This window comes from Choristoneura fumiferana, chromosome Z (assembly GCF_025370935.1).
Source record: "Choristoneura fumiferana chromosome Z, NRCan_CFum_1, whole genome shotgun sequence".
NCBI lineage: Eukaryota > Metazoa > Arthropoda > Insecta > Lepidoptera > Tortricidae > Choristoneura > Choristoneura fumiferana.
Genome location: NC_133472.1, coordinates 17,012,054 through 17,031,614, shown reverse-complemented (window position 1 = coordinate 17,031,614; position 19,561 = coordinate 17,012,054). Strand labels below are relative to the sequence as shown.

The 19,561-nt window shown below is 38.1% G+C and overlaps 1 protein-coding gene across 1 annotated transcript in view; it reads left to right on the top strand.

Annotated features, from left to right (window-relative positions):
- The window catches only part of Hs6st (heparan sulfate 6-O-sulfotransferase), a 75,837-nt gene extending 57,207 nt beyond the window's left edge, over positions 1–18,630 (top strand). Inside the window, exons 4-8 of the mRNA XM_074090456.1 lie at positions 3,698–3,823; positions 6,163–6,245; positions 7,861–8,105; positions 11,962–12,146; positions 12,277–18,630. Coding sequence (XP_073946557.1) covers positions 3,698–3,823; positions 6,163–6,245; positions 7,861–8,105; positions 11,962–12,146; positions 12,277–12,421 — 784 coding nt within the window. The 3' untranslated portion in view covers positions 12,422–18,630. The remainder of the gene's footprint in view (positions 1–3,697; positions 3,824–6,162; positions 6,246–7,860; positions 8,106–11,961; positions 12,147–12,276) is intronic.
- Positions 18,631–19,561: the final 931 nt, after the last annotated feature.

The window sequence follows — 19,561 nt, the reverse complement described above, 5'->3', positions numbered from 1 at the left end:
CAAAATGAGCACACAAAACCGACACAGATGGTTCTATTAGTAAAAGTAAAAAGTAGCATTCTTGGGGCACTTTTACTATCAGCCATTCTGTCCTTCAATTCGATTAATTGAGTATTTGAGATTCAATGAGCTCACAGTCAAAATTACGTCACTTTCCCTTTTCCTATACTTAGTATCGTCTCTTGTCGAGTTTTAGTCTTGAAACTTATCTAGCTTGTCATTTGGCTGGTGGCATACGCCTAATAAATTCATACGCCAGTACGGTAGTCGACCGTGCCGCGATATTTGTTGTCGACTGAAGTGATCTGCCCTGCCCGAGGTATATCCGGGACCGGGGCATTGAATGAGCCACTTGGTCGGTTGCGCCGCGTCCCCGCGTGTTCCAGGTGGCCCGCTGCCAAATTGCGCCCGTGTCCTACGGGACTCATTATCCTCTCCACATTCAAGCACCACCTACTAACTAATTGACATCTACTTATACCATTTTACTATTGACGTCAGGAACACCGGAACGGAGATCACTGGAGTCGCAATGTAACTTCTCGTCTGCTGTGTGAACGTAATTAAATAGCTGAGTATTTATAATATCTACGTGCATTGTTCATTTGTGATAATACGAGGGGCAAAAGCATTATTAGTTAAAATGTGGCTTTTTGCCAGTTTTGAAAGACACTAACAAATCGACGACGACGTGTGTATCACTCAGTTCAAGTTTAAATTGAATACGGCGTTTCATAATGAGTCTAAATTTATAGGTTTCCGCGTGGACTTCTATCGGCACATTAGCAGATTAGACATCTCGTCCGACAAGAATGTTAAATACGTAGCGAAGAGTCCAACAAGAAAATGTTGTGTATATTTTGTGTCATAGAATAGTCTGTGATTAATGCTTACGTTTTCAACTGATTCCGTGACATTCCTTTGTCCGATATGAATATAGAAATTGATTCAATCGACCTTTAAAGTTCTTAAAGGTACTATAGTGCCCGGCCGCTAAGAAGTCAATCCTGACACATTGCATAACTATGAAGTTCCTGATTATTGTTAATGTCAACCATTGAAAAAAATAATGCTATACTTATATAGGTTTCTGTCGCACGCGATAAGTAAGCATTGAATTTTTGTCTATGATACATATTGTTAAAATTCAGAAACTACATAGTTTTGTAATGTATGGATTTACTCATAGCATAACACTGAAATTTAGGCCATGTCAACAAACAAACCACTTTTTCGGAAATTATCTGTTCTCGTCGAATTTAACGTGTTATCAATCTGCTCACTGTCTAAAAGTAACTTTTATCTTAGCATTTCTAGGGAAAACCTTGGCTTATCGGTGATGCTTTGTAATTTGGTGATATTGCGTTATAATCTTACGCTGAGCACAAATGTGAAATGCAAGCAATTAAATCGTTGCCAATCCGATTGCAAGCATCAAAGCTGACATCTGCCATCGGGTTTATAGCTTGTATTTCTTCATAGTGAGATATGTGTAAGATAATAACGTAGTATTATGAATTACCAAGTATCACCAATAAACCAAGGTTGGACTATTAGACTATTGGACTATTAGATTTGGACGATAAAATGTGAATGCGGTCTTATGTAATTTGCGACTTTAACTTGCATCGTGGCTGTGCGCCAGGCGGTCACCCGGCGGCCGGGTCGTATCTGGTCTGGTGTCCGACCAGCGCTCGATCAAATGCACGATGTGATACGGTGGGCCATGGATGCGTCGCGCAGCGCCGGCGCCGGCCGTGCCGCCAAACAGTCTACCTTAACATATTTGATAACATCAACGAGTTGGAAACTCATCGTTTATTTATGATTACGACCACATTTTGCACCCGATGTGAAATTTCTTAAACAGATTTGAGTCGAAAGAGAACAAACCTCAAGTGCGCATCGTAGGGTTTAGCAATTAGAGCCAAATATTTTGTAAATGGATCCCTAAGTCAAAAAAATGGTCTTAATTTTTTTTGAAAGACCTATCCAACGACGCGATATCCTACCCTAAGGGTTTAGACATTACCCTGCCCTAAAAAGTTTTTTTTTTAATTTTATTTTGACGCTTTATCGACCTGATTAATATTATTATAGACTCATACAAAATGACTGCTTTCAGTACTAGCAATCTCTAAGCTAAGCCGCATAGGGACGGTCAGACTAACATAGTGAACCTATAAACGTCGACCTAATGACGACCGGATGGCCAAGTGGTTAGAGAACCTAACTACGAAGCTTGTGGACCCGGGTTCGATTCCCGGCCGAGGCAGGTATTTGTATGAATAATACGAACGTTTTGTTCTCGGGTCTTGGATGTTTAATATGTATTTAAGTATGTATTTATCTACATAAGTAGGTATGTTTATCTCTTGCGTAGTTATCTATATGGCACAAGCTTAGCTTAGTTTGGGACTAGGTCAATTAATTGGTGTCAGGTGTCCCATGCATGATATTTATCTTAATATAAGCAATAAGTCGGGTTTGTCCGAACACTTATAACTGGACCGATTTTCGTGTTTTTATGGGACTAGGTCAATTGGTGTCAAGTGTCCCATGATTTTTTTTTATTCGACTGAATGGCAAACGAGCAAGTGGGTCTCCTGATGGTAAGAGATCACCACCGCCCATAGACACCTGCAACACCAGGGGGATTGCAGATGCGTTGCCAACCTAGAGGCCTAAGAGGGGATACCTCAAGTGCCAGTTATTTCACCGGCTGTCTTGCTCTCCAAGCCGAAACACAACAGTGCAAGCACTGCTGCTTCACGGCAGGATTAGCGAGCAAGATGGTAGCAATCCGGGCGTACCTTGCACAAGGTCTTACCACCTGCTATTTTATTTGCATGATATTTATTTATTTATTTATTTTTGATTTGTTGTAGGTATTTGTGTCCGTCCCGAATAGCAGAATAACTATTAAAACATTGGAAAATTGTCGAAAAAATAAAATAAAAGAAAATACATTTTCCCATACAAAATATTCATTGGTTTCGTAACTGACTGTTATAGAAGGTTATATTCCACATCCCCACACACTTACAATAAGTTATTAATTTTATACCTATTTGCCTAGAACAATATTTATCTCAAAACAATGTTGGTTGAAAAAAAAATGTTATTAAGGATTTTGTACATATGAAGTCAATTTTATTTTGTTTTAAGCATTATTATTCTATGTGCACAGTTATTCATGGTCATTTGAATTTCGCCGTGCATGGCACCCACTTGATGCTAGGGTTGTATGATTTTGTATATATAGACTTGCCATTTAGCTAATTAATTAACAGGCGTTGCCTAACGTCAGTGTATCAATATCAACTCATGGCAGCTATTGTGTAAATTAATCATGCCATAAACGACTTGTTTCGTCAGAAACGACGAGAACACGCTTAATAATTCATTCTTAAGCGTTGTATAATAAGGTGGTATTAAATGATCCGAAGCTTTCAAAATTGTCGGGCCTAAACGGATTACAAGCGCCGCCACAGTCCACAGTGGGGATATGAACGAGCCTGCGCCTTCGCCCCAGCCTATCTGCTTCTTTACACTTCGCTTCCCGCTGCGTTGGTTTTCGATGAACACTGTAACCATGAGAGAATTAGCAGCACTTTTAAAATACTGAGTCATGTTTGAGGTTTATTGAGAATATTCTGTAATTAAATATTATAACCCTGCATCATATTGTAAACAGATGCGGTCTTCACGCGGACTTCACGGAGCTTACAGCGTGCGTGGGTGGTGAACTAGATAGGCACGAGGGCTCTGCTGTGCACCGGAGGTACTTCTACATCACACTGCTACGGGAGCCTGTCGCCAGGTACATTTGTTTATAAAGAAATCCACTGCAATCTTAAAAAACTTTTTCAGTATTTGATATACAATTTGACAGCGATTACTAGGAACCGGTAGGTAATTGAAGTGACGTCTTTTGAAAATACCATTCGAAAGTAGTGAAAATTGTGTGAAATTACTAAATACATTGCCTACTAGTAAATGGACAGAAACGGAAGCTTAAACATCCTTTATTTTAGGGATTTATTTATAACTGCTTCTATTGATCCGCAAATTTGCTTATCATGCAAAATAAATTTAGCATGTACTTGAAAAGGGAAGTTGATACTCTGCGCTCTGCTCTGGTAATTTTAGCCCCAAATTGACGAGCCGCGGGGCCATTGACGTTTTGCCAATTTTAGCCACACTTTGCAACATAGACGCACGTAATTCACATGTAGTTTAGCCGAAGCTAAAGAAAGATATAAAGCTCACATATGAGCTACTGAGGGCGGTCTTGGTCACTGAATGAAGCCTCTGTTTGTTAAAGCAAGACCCATTAAGAATAGGATATGCTTACAATAAAATTCTTTTCCAAATTTTATTACTTAGAACTTCTATCGTCACCGACCAGCAGCTAATGACAAGTTTTATTTTCATAGCTCGTAAAGGCTTGTCTGTAAGTGGTCACGCATAAATCACTTCAATAAATAAATCCATTCCAGAGACCGTATTGCCTAACGTTTCTGACGCTTGTCATCGCAATCAAATTGACAGATTTCGCATACAAAAACTGTCATATTATTGCGATCGTGTGCTTCAGAAAAATTAGGCAATACGGCCTCTGGTCGCGTAAGCGTCACAAGTTCTTTTTAAATGCTTTGACTGTCACTGGCCCATGTTAACAAGCAGCGTCGGGTCATAGTTCGTAAATGATTTTTATTATATTGAAATATAAATATGTATTAATCCTGTAACTTTTTGAGTTTTTTTGAATATCATACGGTCACTATCGATAATTTGGGACCCACTTAAAGATCGAATATCTGCTATTTTGTATAACATTCAAAAGATTTTTTGACGAAATGGCTCTCAAATTAACGCTCGTGACCAGTTCTAAAAAGGGCAAACATTAAATTTTCGTAGGTTCTTCCTGTCCGTCCATCCGTCCATCGTTTGTCTACCTGTCTACCTATTTGTCTACTCAAATATCACATACATTTTACTATGGAACTATGGAGTTATGGTTACATATGTACATACGAACATGAGTTTTAAAAGTGTCTTGCGTAACGTAAACCATTCCATTATGCATTCCTTAGTTAAATTATGAAAATAAATATTTTGGCTGGCTCTAAAATACATGTAACTAATAGATAGAGCTACCCTGCCAGCTAAATGGTTATTTTTATCACATGCATACAACGAAACTCAAAGAAAACTATCAAAATTGATTAGTTTCTGCAAGGTGAGGAGTAGTAATTGACCAACTTATAAATTATGACGGGCAACTACGGAACCCAACACCGCTTGTGATCCGGTGCTACTTGGCCGGTTTTATTAGGTTTGTGTAGTAGGTGTATGTGTAAAGTCTCTACGATCAACCTAATTATATTTTTAACTGCTAGGATTTCTATTACTTAGGTGCACTTGCAGGCTTTTTAATCTAGGTTTAAGTGGTCTTAAGTCCTGTCAGATTCATACAAGAACTGTCAGTTTAAGCCTGAAATCGAGATTTAAAAAACCGGCCAAGAGCTTGTCGGACACGCCCGAAATAGGGTTCCGTAGCCATTACTAAAAAATTAAGAAATATTTTTCTAAGGATTTCGTATTTTGTACGGATTATTCCAAGTTAAGGTATATTTTATACCTTAGGCTGCTATTTACTCTTAAACTACTAATAATTCTCAAGAAAACTTACCCGTTATAGTTTTCCTTGTAAGTTTGACTACCATCCTGATTTTTTTTTAATTTTTCCACCTACCGGTTTAGATTTTAAAGGGGGGGGGGGACGCTCGATTTTAATGAAAATTTGCACTTTAAAGTTGAATATTGCGAAATAAAATCACTGACGGACGGACGGACAGACAGACAGACACGGCGAAACTACAAGGGTTCCGTTTTTGCTATTTTGGCTACGGAACCCTGAAAAGCATACAAGACGTCCTTAAGGTTCCAGTCTTAAATCTAACTTAGTTATGGCTGGAATTGGAAGCTGTAGTTCTTATATCTTTTTACTGAATCTTATCATTAGTAGCTAAGTAACTGAGTTTGGTTGTGAATCGTGAATATTGTGATTGGTTTTTAGCAAGCTTCTAAATCGCAATGACGCTAAGTTAATCTGATAAAAAAATAAATTTATTTAAATAGCGTAATTGTTGACAGATATCTATCGGAGTACCGCCACGTGAAGCGTGGGGCAACCTGGAAAGGCTCTCGCCACTGGTGCCAGGGACGCACGGCGACAGGTAAAGAAGAAATATCCAACTATGACTACGTGTGACTGGCTGATCGTAGAGCGTGTTCTGGCAGGTAGCCATTGCGCCACTAGCCATTCGGGCTTCCAAAGAACAGAAAACGTTCGCTGAGTCTGGCGACGCGCGGCGGTCTCGCGGGGCGAGCCGTTCAGTCGCCGGTTATTACCATCTCCCCTAGCCCTTGCTCGCGCCATTTTGCAATTATGATTGAAGAGACCTAAATCAAGACGCATGACGTTGATCGATATGTTCATCCTTATTACACCAGCTACATGTTTAATGTTCTCACAGGCAATTTCTAAATGTAAATGCATTTAGGCCTTTTTAAATTGATTATAGTTAGGTAATATGTTGTTTTTTATATTAACCTTGTGCGAAAAAAATAGGTATTATTATTAGCCATACCAAAATCTAGAATACAAATATGACACAACGGTTAGGACGCAACTATAAGTATTTGGCGGCTTGGAACCATATTCGTCGGTGATACTGCAATATCGCGTAACTATCATTTTCCATAAGGTATAATTTTCACTGTCAGAATAGTACAATGTTAGTACCTTGTTGTTAGTAGCTTATGGAAAATGATAGATACGCGGTATTGCTCACCACCAGTATCACCGAATTTCACGCCCAATTTTTTTTTATTTGTTGTTGTGTCCTCAATTTTATTTCCTATTTTTCAGTTTGTCCTTTGACTAACATGACCTCCTCTATACAAACCCTCAACGTTCCCAACTGTCTCATTGCGTCGTAGTTGCACTGTTAAAAGTTTTTAAACTAGACTAATGAGCCGAAATACAAAAGGTGTTTACTACTTAGTCCAAGTAAATGTGTATGTATATTTTCGTAAGAATCGGTGCAATAACAGTAGGTAACTAGTTAGTAAGATTTGAAACAAAGATACAAGCTGAAAAAAAAAAACGTTTCAAAGTTAGGTAGAGTAAACGGAATTGAATATTATGTTATTTCGTGGAAAATATGTTTGTCGTGCTTTTTACGCGCTCGTGTGGTATAATTGTAGCAAAACCATTTAACATTATTTTACTTCATTGCGTTCGGTTAAAAACTTGATGCGTGAAATTTAATTAATTTGCGCACACTCATGTTCATAATAAATTAATTAACAAATTCGGATAAAATGTTATTTTCATTAATACATGGGTATTTCTAAGTTCAATATTTCAAAAAAAAGGCCAACAGATTCTAATGAAATATACGAGTAGCCCAGAGCCACCGCAATTAAAATCGCTTTCACGTAAAAAAATCGAATCCAAATCGGTCCATCCGTTTGAGAGCTACGATGCCACAGACAGACATTTGCGTCAAATTTATAATAAATACCCTTTTGCTTGTGTCGGGGGTCAAAAATGGCACGGAGGTCAAAAAGACATTGTAGTTACAAACCCAAGTTCGGATAGAGAATTCTGAAACTCTAGTTTTCGATTATTGAGTTGTGGCCCATTTCATGAAGCTACAAGTTACAATTAACAAGCGGTAGTCTCTTTTCAATGCTTACTGTTAAACAAATACTACCGCTTGTAAATTGTAACTTGTAGCTTCGTGAAATAGGGCACAGGTGTGAACATGCTTTGTGTATGTACAGCGGCAGAGGTGCCGGCGTGTTACTCTGGCGAGACGTGGCGCGCGGTGACGCTGGAGGAGTTCGCGGCGTGCCCGTGGAACCTGGCCAACAACCGGCAGACGCGCATGCTGGCCGACCTGGCGCTGGTGGGCTGCTACAACGGCACGCTGCGCCACCGCTCCGCCGACACCGACCGCGTGCTGCTCGCCTCCGCCAAACGCAACCTCGCCGCTATGGCCTACTTCGGACTCACAGAGTATCAGAAGGTAATCATCAGCCTTAGAACGCAATGACAACTTTCCACCTATATTATATCCACCGGTTGTGTCTGTCCACCCAATGGGAAGCCTGCCAGCACTGCATCTTTTGGTTTGCAGTCGCCACTCGAACACCTTTTCCCCCCAACGCTTATAAGGAGTAAACATCAACTAGGCCGTGCCGTGTAAAACGCACACCATTACCTTACCACGTTACATATATTTCTACCACCGTCTTATCTTATCAGGAGGCACGGCCATACGTACCCCCGCCAAGTTAGTTACGAGCCAAACTGTCGTACAATCTTTTCTTTTAGCAAAACTAATAAAGATATCCTAAATTCCCAATGCAATGAAATGGATAGAATTGACCATTGGTTTCCCGGAATGCCATCTTAGGAAAAAATATTATTTGATACGCTTTTTATCATAGCGTATGAAATATGAAAGGTTTGGAGTACCTAGCTGATATGGAACCCTAAGAGCCCCGTCAAACTTTTATAGTTTCGAGATGCCGCCTTAATAAAAGCTATTCTAACCTGATGAGCATATTCTAATAGTTACCTATGTAACAATCAAAGATATAAATAAAAAAAGTATTGCTCGATGATCTGAGAGAGCAACATATTCATCGATATATCTGCCTACATATCGAGGATATCGAAAAGTAGTTGCTTTCTGGGCCACTGGTCACTTTCACTGTTACTTTAGGTTCAGGAAATTTAACTATGACGACAATTAAAGCCCAGGATACAAATTAAGTTTTTAATTTACGCTTATGTTCGATTAAATATAGATACTCGTATAGGTATAATTTCCTTTCTAATTTACATGTATGGCTAAAAGCACTATCGTCATGAAATGGCGCCATGAGGTCATGATATGGCAGCGTTTCATAAATTGGCTAGGTATTTCATGATTGACGGGTTTAACAATCAGGCGACGTCATTCTTGGTCAAGCTTACCTAAATAGCCGACGGAAGAGATTCCCACATTCTGGCTCTAGCCTAAAATTAAGCGTTTCATAACATTATTTTTCTACTTTTAAATTCAACACTCATTTTACTAAAAAAGCAATTTTGAACAAGGTGATTTCTTACAATACGTTTAGACGTAGGTTATTATTAAAAATTCGTTTCCTAAGAAACTAGCTATGTTCTGCGTAGGCGACTGATGTAGGACGCTGGTCGGCCCTGAATTGAAGCCTCCTCAAATGAAAGTCTGTCGAGTCAGGTAATATACAAGACTATTTCTCAAAAATTTGTCCATTTTTAATTTTTCAGCTGTCAACTTATTAAAAAAAAATCCTGACGCTATTTCACCACAAAAAATAAGTAATATTGTTTTAAATATATACAAAACCTTGTGATAAAAGTGATTAAAAGTCAGATAATGTTGGATCATGAAGTCCGTGGTGGATCCAATATAAAGTTTTGATGTAAAAAATAGTTACAAAATTAAGTTTTTTTCCTCACAAGATTTCGAATGTCAAGAAATTTTGGATGTTTTATGTAGTTTGTTTTATGATCTCGTCCTTAGGGTTAATAATTTCTTGAACTTTTTGAGAAATACTCATAAGAGTTTATTATAATTGAGTAAAACTAATTTGACAAGTTATTAATATGCTGCTTATATGTAGTAAGTTGACACAGAAAGGACAACTAATAACGGAATAACTTACAGGTCGTAAAATGTGACGGAAATATCGGTACCGATAAGGTGATTTATTGGTGGCGCTTTATGGATGTGGGTCGTGTGCTGCAGCGTGCGGGCGCGGGCGTGGCGAGTCTAAGCATAGACAATTACCTATTCCACCTATTCTCGAGCACTGACCCCGGACAAAGATAAGCGCGCCCATTATTTGCACTTGAATCGTTGTCTGCGTATCTACGGCGCCATTTGTCGGCACTCTGCAACCCGCTGGCTCCGACACATACCCGGTTTCTTTATTGTTTATATGAATATTCATGGCCCGTGCACGCACATAAGACTAACATTCCCCGTTGCATATCGGAGAACTTCGTGCATATGTTGCTTAGCACTGTAAACTACCTGCTGGTACCTACTATTGTGCGCACACGTGAAAATTCACGGCAAGCCATTAGTACTGAACAGTGATTATCAAATAATAGATAATAAAATATGTAACCGGTTAGATAAACAGTAAGTAAGGTGTATTACAGGTCCTCCGCTCCAATAGTTTCCAAAGGCGATGAAAATATTATGTGTCTTTTTCCAACGCCAGTGTCGGAATCAGATGGCTGTGTCGATGTAGCGGCAGCATTTATAAGTTCTCGCATAACTAACTTGTAATAAAGTTCTAATTTACTCTAAGCATACCTTTGTGAAACCATGAAAGATCTCAACATGCAATATCTATAATTTTTTATGTTAATGCAATTGTAATTAAAATTGCATTGGAAATAGTTTCGACATTCCTATAGATTCAACACACATGATTGCCACTATACTCGTATTCATCTACCAGCTGGCTCACCACCAAATGTAATACTAGCTAGCAGTCACAGAGTACTGTTTCTAGGGGAACTATATTTTTTCACCTAAGTTTAGATGTGTCAGTAATCGGCATTATCCTAATTATAATATCTGTCCCCAAGAAATATATTAGTTATCATATTAATCAAAACTGTCTCTGAGTATGGGTCATCAAATTAATGTAAACCTGTATCTTAAATTATAGTTTGATCATCAAAATTCGATCAACAAAATAATAGATCTGTCACCTAATAAATAGATCTGTTCCTTAATTAAATCCTTCTTCTACTACAGGTCTGATTAGATACGATGACGAGCGAAACGAGGAGGAGTGTTAGGTAGAACTGCGACCCTCAGCGCACGAATCGAGTGAGCGAATCGAGCGTTCCGCGGTAGCGGCCGGCGAAGTGCCAGAACCGACCATTTTTTTGCTAATACTTACGGCATGAAACTTCGTTATTTTAAATTTATTCAAATTGCTATCCATCATCATCATCAGCATTAGCTTCATCATCATCATTATCATCAGCATTAGGCTCATCATCATCACCATCAATTATCACCATCATCATCATCACCATCATCAGTGATCACCAAAGAGCGGAATTTCATGGCATTTTTGACACACAACATAGGTACCTACTGAAGAAGATTAAAAGTACCTAAAGATAAACAATAGGCCCATAGGCGGCCTGAAGTTAAAGAGCGATCTTTTCCAATTAACTTTCGAGCAATTGATAATGTTATTTTTATTATAAATTAAAACTTCACAATGCCTGTATAATATAAAACAAAATAAAGGTAACTAAAACTACATACAAACTAAAATTATAAATAAAAAAGTTGCCCAAAATCACTGCCAGGCCAGGTGGTAAGGTGCCCAGAAGGCTGGCAGCATTACCACGCTGTATGGCAATGCTTAATCTTTGTGCTACGAAAAAGCCAGCCCTCTGGTCACCCGAAGCCGTAATCAATTTGGACGACAATGATTTATAAATATTAAAAGCACTCAAACCCCAAGGACCCATGGTTTCTACCCCAAACGGTTCAAAGATGTAAGCACTACTGATACCTACATATTTGCGCCGTTTGAGGCACTCCGCAGAGTCTGCAGCGGCACAACAGGGCCGCTGTTGGCTGTAGATGGAAGGTGGGACGGCGCGAGTGATAATGTGGAATAGGTTTATGTATCTGTTTTAATATTATTTGGTGATTCAATTTAGGTGACAGATCTACTATTATAGGAACAAATGTTATTTATTAGGTCGATCGATAAAATCATAGGTACTCATTTTCACTGCACAAGCACTGGCAGAATTCGATGGGTAGTAAGTCTCTCGGTAAGTTTAACGAGACTTGTTTTGTTCAGATCTCGCAGTACGTGTTCGAGGAGACGTTCAACTTGCGGTTCGCGGTGCCGTTCACGCAGCACAACGCGACGGTGTCCGGCGCCACGCTGGCGGCGCTCGCGCCTGCACAGGTCGCACACATCAAGAGGCTCAACTCGCTCGACCAGGAGCTTTACGAGTTCGCCAAAAATCTCATGTTCAAAAGGTAACCTAGTCTAGCGCTAGTCTACTAGCTAGCACGGAGATCTATGATTATATGCTCTTTTACGATAGTTCTATCTTGCGGGTAGTTTACTTCAGTTTTATATAAAATGATTTTCTCGCGACATACATAGATTCGAGGCACTCAAGAAGCGCGACACAGACTTCGAGTACCGTTGGCGACATCTGGGCGAGGTGGCTCCTCGCAGCGGCGTCACGGAATTCGACTGGGACAGCAACCTGGAGGACGCCACCACCGAGAAGTATCGCGGCAAGTAGACCCGTCGCCCGGCCGTCAGCTCACCGTGTCGCGACGCGAGCCCCCGCATGCCATTAGTCGAGGTGCCACACAGACTTTGGCGAGCGTCAGTCGCACTCGCAGTCGTGCAACCCGCGCCTCGCGTCTCGCCCGCCGCCCGCCTCACTACCCTAGTGCACTCACTAGTCATTTCATTACGTAACCACGAATAAACGTGCGCATGTATTCATACTAGTACTTTCGTAGTTACACCCGTAAATATTTTAAACTCTAGGTGTTAACATAGGACTGTACAAAATAAATGTATCTTAATGCAAAATGAAAACGTTTTGCTAATAAGATTTTTTTATGTACCTACTTCTTCAAATAATTCCTTTTTTAAGCTATGTATCTTGGAATATCATTATTTAAAAGTAAGTTTATTTGGTAGACATCAATATCTACACAATGTGCTATAATTCCATCCCTTGTAATTATAATGTCTAAATATAAATTATATTTTATCCCGTTGTTGTTTAAAAATAATGTTGATGTTGATAAACAGGGTAGGTAATGCATCTAGGATGAGCCCAACGAAGCGTAGCCTTAAATACTACAAAATTCAACTAGCTAAAAAAGATTAGTGCTAATGTATCGATTGACTTACATTTGGCCTCAGTAGAAAAGTAACTCGGGGCAGTATTGAAGTTATGTCATATTACTTTTGACCTGTGCTTTTGACCGGGCGTTTTTTAGGCTTTTTACAAGTAGCCTTTTATGAGTAAATTATTATTTAACTATCACGCAAGTAGTTATGATGATATTGCTGGTGAATACAATCGGGGTTTGATCACACCAAGAATAAACTAACAGAGATAGGTCAGTATCTCAATCTATTGATTTAACTTTATAAACAGAGGAGTAAAGTAAAATAATTTTAGATCGTATATTTGTTATTATCATTTTATAATATTATTCTCGATGTGTATTGGTTTTAATACTCTTAAAGGGTGTCCCAGTAGTGACAAGACAACTCAGGTATCCTACGAGAATTAACAGAACACTGTTCCGTAGTACTTAAGGACAGTTTATGATGTAATTGCTTAAAAATTAACCTCAAACAGCCACTACAAATTTGTAGTGTGGTTATTTGTGGCATATCCGACAGAAATTTAAGACCATTAATATTTATTAGTATTTACTTGGACATTGGGAAAACTCTTGAACCGTCTTGATTCCAACCTCTCCGGCCCGTGCCGCATCTCTAAGCTATCGTGTTTATGGGCTGATCAAATAAATACGGTCTTTTCTTAGTTATTGTCTGACATCGATTGTTCGCCCCCACTTTGACTTTTGACGTTAGTTTTCCGTTTCACTTAATGAGGGTAGGGGTTAAGAAGAACCATCTCATATGGGGAAACAGTTTCAAATCCCTCCAAACTGGCGCTAGAGTAGAGTAACAAGAGTCTATGAAATAATATAGCAGTAACGTATAATCACGCATGTAAGTATACGTTGCGATATTTTTAGTCAGTAAAATTACTTACTTCTAGTTTCTCTGAGCGAAAAATAATTTTATCTGGCTTTGTATTTGTACGGAACCATCACTGGGCGACTCCGACCGACTCGCACTTGACTGTTTTTTATATATTGTGTTAGTATCTGTCTGTTACTGGGACTCTCCGTGTATTATTAAAATATTCTCATTTAAATTAGCCAAAGATCAAAAAGAGTACTGGAAATAAGTCATACTCATCATAATTATAACAGTTTAATAGTTAGGATTCAGTTACTGAGAGTCTAGATAAGATGATAGCAGTAAGGCCTTTGTATTACTGTGTGTTGCCGACAGCGTAGAGCAGGGTTTCTTAAAGTGTGGTCCACAGACCCTTAAGGGGTCCGTAGCATGTGTATAAGGGGTCCGCAGTAGATCAGTCTGTAAACATATTTATTAGGCATTTTCCAAAAACATTATTTGACAGGGGTCCGTGGAATTGTTTAAATTGTGAAAGTGGTCCGTGACTGCAAAAAGTTTAAGAAACCCTGGCGTAGAGTTTGAAGTGAAGTAATTTTATTTTAACACTATATTAATGGCAGCTGTATCCGAACGACCGTCTTCTATTATAGGTATGCGTTGTTATTATTGCTAATTAATGTTTTGGCCGATCGTTTTAGTTTCGTCCAATTATCAGTTACATATCTCTGTAAATTAGGTTTAGAATTTAAACGATAAGTAGGTTCTATTTAATATTCACATAAGCGATCTCTCAGAATCAGTATCCGCGAAGACAATGGCTCACGATTAACGATTGCACTAATTCCTTGTAAGTGTTCAGTGACGAAAAGAAATGTTTCCAGCGCAACTGCGCATAAAACTGACTACTTATTAAACACAGATACTTTTTATTTACCACGCTGAAACTTTGACTATTTATGTTTAGTCTACGATACTTCTAGTACATTTAAATTGCATTCGCCCTTTTAACGTGCATTTAAGAAAGAAAATAAAGCAGTGTATATACCACTCAGTCTTTTGCTTTGTCTTGATTTGTATTCGGTTTTCGGATTTGGTTCGTCACCCTACTAATATTATAAATGTGAAAGTTTGTGAAGATGTTTGGAGGGTTGGATGTTTGTTACTCCGTCACAACGAACGGATTTACATGAAACTTGGCGTACAGATAGACTAAGATCTGCATGAGACATAAGATACTTGATATCCCGGTAATGCGTTCCCGTGGGATAATATTTTAAATTTAAACAAGAATAGAGGGCGCTGTTCAAGAACGATGACGTACCGTAGCTCGGCTCTCAAGATGAATGGTTATCTTCGTTTGCAATCAATAGATGGCGTTGTGCGAGCGAACGTTGTCCTTTCAAATTGTTACCGAAACCATTTTTCAAGCCAAACTCTTAAGTCATTTATTTATTGCGTTGCTATGGTAACAAGAATCGCGTAAGTAAACGGTTGTCGTTACGTACAGACTGCATGTTTCTTAGATCAAAACGGCGCACAAAATTTGTTCACAGCGTCTGTGACAGCGTTCAGCGCAGATTTGTGAAAGTTTCACTATAGTTTGTTGACGTCCGTGACAGGAGGGGGGGGGTTTGTGTCAAAGTAATATTGATTATTGATGTGTCGCGCGTTTTGTATCTAGTGCCGTAAGGTACATACATAGAATGTCAATGGTTGTCGTTGTTTATTTTAAAAAAATGTACGGGCATGATTTACAACAGTTGAGATAAGACTGCATTATGCTATTTCTAATGCGGGCGAAGCCGCGGGTTAAGCCTAGTAAAAAATAAGCTTTGTATCAATCGCCTTGTATTTTTGTTTTAGTAGCATTGACTTGAAACTTTAATAAGACACGAGTAAAATTGTCAGAATCAAAAAAATATTTTGACGATGTTGTACCTACGTATTATATTTTTGTTAACCTATATGTATTGATAGAAAAAATTAAGAAGCAACAGATTAAAGGTTCGTGTTAATATAACCTAATGCTGCAGCTCTATTATTTTTTAAATTTGTTGGGAAGGTAGGTAGGTACCCATGATTTTTATTTAATGTGTAAATATTATCCTAAGGTTAAGGGAAAAAAATAGTGACTTCATAACGTTTTGAACCCTGCTTGAACTCTATGATGCAAACATACTGAACCAGGAGCCAGCTTCGAAATCAGGCGTGCCGCAGCTTCAAGTTTGTCTAGCACTTGTAATTAGAGAGGTGTAGTCAGGTTTGTTCATCATAGGGATGAGATTAAGTACTAAAAAATGGTGCATGAACTTCCAAAATTACTTTACCGCTCCAAAATTTCCCAAGGACATAAATGTTTCAGTAAGTAAACCAATATCTAGTCCATTTCGATGACGAGATAGACGTTATGTAAAGTGTGTTTTTGTAGACCATGCTATAACTTTTTACAGTATGAAATAAATGAATTGTGTAGCTGTTTTGTGTTAGCCTAGATCGAACTATGACTGCAACGCGACCACCTGCATCTCGTGATATTACGATATTTTATCCAGATATCTGATACTTTTATTTTATATTTCATTAAATTTGATAGGAATGATACCTAGTCAAATTTTTTATTTCGCTTTAATACCACGCTGCACGCACGCATGCGTCAATCTTCAGCGAGTGCTCACTGTTTCAAAGAATACAGAGATTGCAGGGTGGTCGACCTTGGACAATAAATTCGATAAATTCAACTTCTAACTATGTTAATGAATTCTTAAAGAGACATTTTTTATATGTGAATTGTCATTAGGTACTGCTACGACATATAGTTTATTGGTTTCTGTTTGATTAGAGCACGTAAATTACCAACTTGTCTATGATAGAGGCCTCTTCCACCTATTCACACTTTTAGCTTTGTGAACAATTGGGAATATTATTTACACTTGTACGCACTGTTATTTTTACGCTAGTTCGCGCCGCAATATCTACAGACTAGTAGGCTTGTTTTCAGATTGTTTTTTTCTTTTTATTGCCACCACGCGGACGTACCTAACTGCAATTTCGTTGTTTCACTCGCTAGTTTATGAAGGTACTTTGTTTTAAGAAGTGTTAACAACTACGAAAGAAGTACATCCCACTATGAATCGTGACCCACTGTGGCACCTTTTCGTAGAAAAAGACATAGTGACATCGCATTGCTTGACAGGGAATTTATTATGATATGTATGACACTTACTGTGAGAACGTTTTACGGTGCGTCAGGACAGGAATCAAATGGTTCGGCTGTATGTACATAAATAGTGTGAAAAATATTCTCGCTAATTCTGTGTAATAGATGGGAATAGGCTAATGATCTTGACGTTAAGTATAAATTTAGCTGTAGGGATAATTAATAATTACAGTAATGTATTTTTTTTTGTGTAAAATTACACTAAGCCCTGTGATAAAATGTTTTTCACTCAAGGTTTTTGTAAATGCTCACATTTTCATTGTCAAACCGTATTTACATGTATGTAAGCAATGTCTTCACATTTTGTGTTCTCCGCTTGGTGTACGATACATATAACTATGCACATACCTACTACATAATATTTCTATTCTAAGTCATAAATAAATATCGTACATATATTTTTTCCTGTGTAAAGTAATAATCACACAATTAATAATTTATTACATCTACGTACAGTTTGCATCGGAAACATACTTGAATCAACATGAACAAAAGAACTTAAGCTAACTTACCTAATGTTAACTCTGTGAGATCTTTTTGCATGTGAAGATTATACATTATGCATCTAATGTAGACTGTATCTAAAGGAGAATGTGTGACAAGACGACGCAGTAGCTGAAATCCCTGCTGTACCTACTACCTAATTAATGATATCAGAGGTTGACATGGAATTAAAGTTGATTCAATGCTGCCAAAAGAGTATTTCAATTACTACAAAAAAATATAACATGTATTTAATTTTTTTTAAAGTTTATGGTGGCTTTTCTACAAAGTCTGGCCGACATTATATTGTGCTGCATACATAAAATTCGAAACTAATTGTATATTTTTAAACAAAGGCAGCCATGAATTGTTTTGCAATCGGTGCAAGAATTAATAACTATGTTTTTAATATCGCTTAGGCTCCGGTGAGACGTGATTTATGTAACACTAAGAATTATGAAACGGCTCAAGTCGCGAGTATATGGTCGGATTGTTCCTTACTTAAATTCGCGAGTCATAAAGCCCGACATGTTTCGGGCTATTTCGAAGCCCTTCTTCTCAGGAGCACGCGACTCGGCGGCTGTAGGCTAGGTAGTGTGCGTGTTGCGGCAGCCGCCGAGTCGCGTGCTCCTGAGAAGAAGGGCTACGAAATAGCCCGAAACATGTCTAGCTAAACTCGGTTTAAGAGTTATCCGTTACAATATCATTTAATATGAGTGAGTCTCACAGTAGTGTCATGTTCAAAAAAGTCATAAAGCCGTTTAATAATTTAAAGTTTTAAAATCAATGTTTTAAATGATATAGAATCAAAATTTTAAAAATCAATGGCCGTCAATCAAGCCTTCGAAGAATACTTTTTGTATGCCAATTGCCATTGGTGTTATTTTTGGTACCTATCTATTATATAGATGAAACCAATAACTTATTGCGCATCTCAGCCAGCCACATTTGATGCCGTTTAGGTGTTTTTTTTACCAAATTTTAGTTTTTAGTTTATTAAGTTCCAGACTGAACCAAATCATAGTATGTCATATTGTGTTAATAAACACTGAGTAATAAATATTGACAGAATTTTTCTGCCTTTTTATTTCTTTTTCTCTACGTTTCCATGTAGTAACATTGTAATGTTATATATTAATTTTCCTTTTATTGTTAACACACTGAAATTTGACACTGTTTTATATGATACAGAGTAAGCTTAAATATGATACAATCGCAAAGGTCTTGACTCAACCTTGGGTTTATAAATAAGAAAAGATTGATGTGATGCCCTAATAACAATAAATGGAAGTACCTACACTCGAACTATTTAGTCTTCGCAGCTCATTAATTTTCGTATTTCCGAGTGCGCCGGTATAATCGTTCACGTATAATGATTATTTTAGTGTTTATTTGTGGCTTTTTAATCTGTTAAGATGTCTTATAGCTAGAAATATAAGAAACTATCGCACTAGGAACAGATGTAACGGTTTAAACTAGATTTACCTATGACTGCTACAAGTGAGCTTTACAAATTTAATTTAGAACTCCTTACACCCATTTAGGATTCTGTAGTCATACATAGGAACTCTTACACTTGCCCAGAACCGTCCGTCCGTCTACGACTTAGTTTAGAGATTGTTGGTGCTAGAAAACTGTAATTCTACATGGCGATACTTATGCAGGGTGGAAATAATCTATGGGCCCTGGAGGGCAACTACCTTAAATCCTGTAATTAGCTAATTGTACTGAAAGAAAACATTCATTTATTTTTAAAATTAAACAAAACAGCATTCAAAGATCTTCTAAATTTCCCTTGTCTCACTCGGGAATCGAACCAACTAAACATTTAAAACATAAGTACCTACTCGCAATTTTATCATACGAATCGATATGATTATTGTTCAGGATAAAATGTGTCTAATACACACACACACACACACAAACATCATGCCTGTATTCCCAAATGGGGTAGGCAGATCATACGAAACGTTACGGCTTCGGAGCCACTTTTAGCAATTTTAG